The sequence below is a fragment of the Poecilia reticulata genome, linkage group LG19 (assembly GCF_000633615.1).
Source record: "Poecilia reticulata strain Guanapo linkage group LG19, Guppy_female_1.0+MT, whole genome shotgun sequence".
NCBI classification, from domain to species: Eukaryota; Metazoa; Chordata; class Actinopteri; order Cyprinodontiformes; family Poeciliidae; genus Poecilia; species Poecilia reticulata.
The window spans coordinates 912386-914070 of record NC_024349.1 but is presented as its reverse complement, the minus strand read 5'-3'; the positions used below and the strand labels follow the sequence as shown (position 1 = coordinate 914070).

The following is a 1685-nucleotide window of genomic DNA, read 5'->3' as shown; positions in this document are numbered from 1 at the left end:
AACACGTTTAAAGTGTCACGTTTTAGCACCATAAACGTCTTATAACACGTTTAAAGTGTCACGTTTTAGCACCTTAAACGTGTTATAACACGTTTAAAGTTTCACCTTTTCATCTTAGTTCTTTAAACAAATGAGCCATTTAAAACAAACTTTTACCAACAGTGATTTATATAGAAGTTCTCAAGACCCAGCTTTTATTTTGATAGTCCACTTCCGCTTTCTGGCAGGTGAATTTGCATATTAGCCAAATATTTAGCTAGCTCAGATACAGATGTTTGGAGCTAAATATTTAGCTGCTAAACATGGAAATGAATCGGCTCATTAGTGTTTTGAGCTTATGGATGATTTCACATCTAGTTCCTGATTTGTTTAATCGTCAGGGACGTTTTCCAGACGTCGATTTCAACAATGACAGGAAACGAGATGCTCCTTGTTCCTGGGGTATTTTTATGGGTTCAGATTAAATCCGTCTGTTTGCTCAAACGTTTCCTGCTGTTAGTTTGGCAGCAAATGGGATCAATTCACCGTTTTTGACCAATCAGCTTCAGACTCAGAAACGTGTTTTTTTACCTGCGTTGAAACCGACCACAGAGAGCCGCAGTGGGTCCGGTTCGTGTTTCATGTCTCGCGGTTCCGTTTGTTCAGGGAAGCCGCTCTGTTCGACATGGCGGCGGCGTCTTCGGTCCAGGTGGTGATGGTCATCGAGCCGCTGATCCAGTGCAGCTCCAGCCTGTTCCCAGAAGGTAACACCTCACACCTGTACACTTCAAAATGCTCGTGTCAGACATTCCTTTAATCTGGTGATTTACATATTTAGAGATTCTTTCTGCAGTTTCATCTCCTTCAGATTTATTTTTCAGACCATTAAGAACAACATTTTATTTTCTGTTTGCATGTTTACACTGTAAAAACACAAAATCTCACCAAGTAATTTTGGTCTAATTTCTACTCCAAACGTTTTAGGACACTTGAAATAAGACAAAACTGACTTATAAGTAACTTTTCAACAAGAAATAAGACCTTGTTTTAAGTGAATAATTAATTAATATTGTTAAAATGTTACTGTATTTATTTAATTCAAGACATTTTTCCCATGTAAGTAAAATAATCTGCCAAAGGAAATTTTTTTTTATGTCAGTATTAAGGATATATTTACTTAAAACAAGTTTCTGTGTCTTGATCAACTTGCAAGTTTGTTTTGTCTTATTTTAAGTGTAAAAGAAACTAAACTGAATTTACCTGATGGAATTTAGTTTTTGCAGTGTAAGTTAGATTTGAAGCACAGAAATGTGAAGCAGTTGTTGCTGCTCCAGTTGTTGTTGCTCTAGTTGCTGCTGCTCCAGTTGTTGTTGCTCTAGTTGTTGCTGCTCTAGTTGCTGCTGCTCCAGTTGCTGCTGCTCCAGTTGCTGCTGCTCCAGTTGCTGCTGCTCCAGTTGTTGTTGCTCTAGTTGTTGTTGCTCTAGTTGTTGCTGCTCCAGTTGCTGCTGCTCCAGTTGTTGTTGCTCTAGTTGTTGTTGCTCTAGTTGTTGCTGCTCTAGTTGCTGCTGCTCCAGTTGCTGCTGCTCCAGTTGTTGTTGCTCCAGTTGTTGTTGCTCCAGTTGTTGTTGCTCCAGTTGTTGTTGCTCTAGTTGTTGCTGCTCTAGTTGTTGCTGCTCTAGTTGCTGCTGCTCCAGTTGTTGTTGCTC

The 1685-nt window shown here is 39.6% G+C and overlaps 1 protein-coding gene across 1 annotated transcript in view; it reads left to right on the top strand.

The window, feature by feature from the left end:
• sh3bp1 (SH3-domain binding protein 1) overlaps positions 1 to 1685 on the top strand; it is a 26970-nt gene that overhangs the window by 20077 nt on the left and 5208 nt on the right. The window contains exon 16 of the mRNA XM_008436271.2: positions 646 to 743. Within this exon, the coding sequence (XP_008434493.1) occupies positions 646 to 743 (98 nt within the window). The remainder of the gene's footprint in view (positions 1 to 645; positions 744 to 1685) is intronic.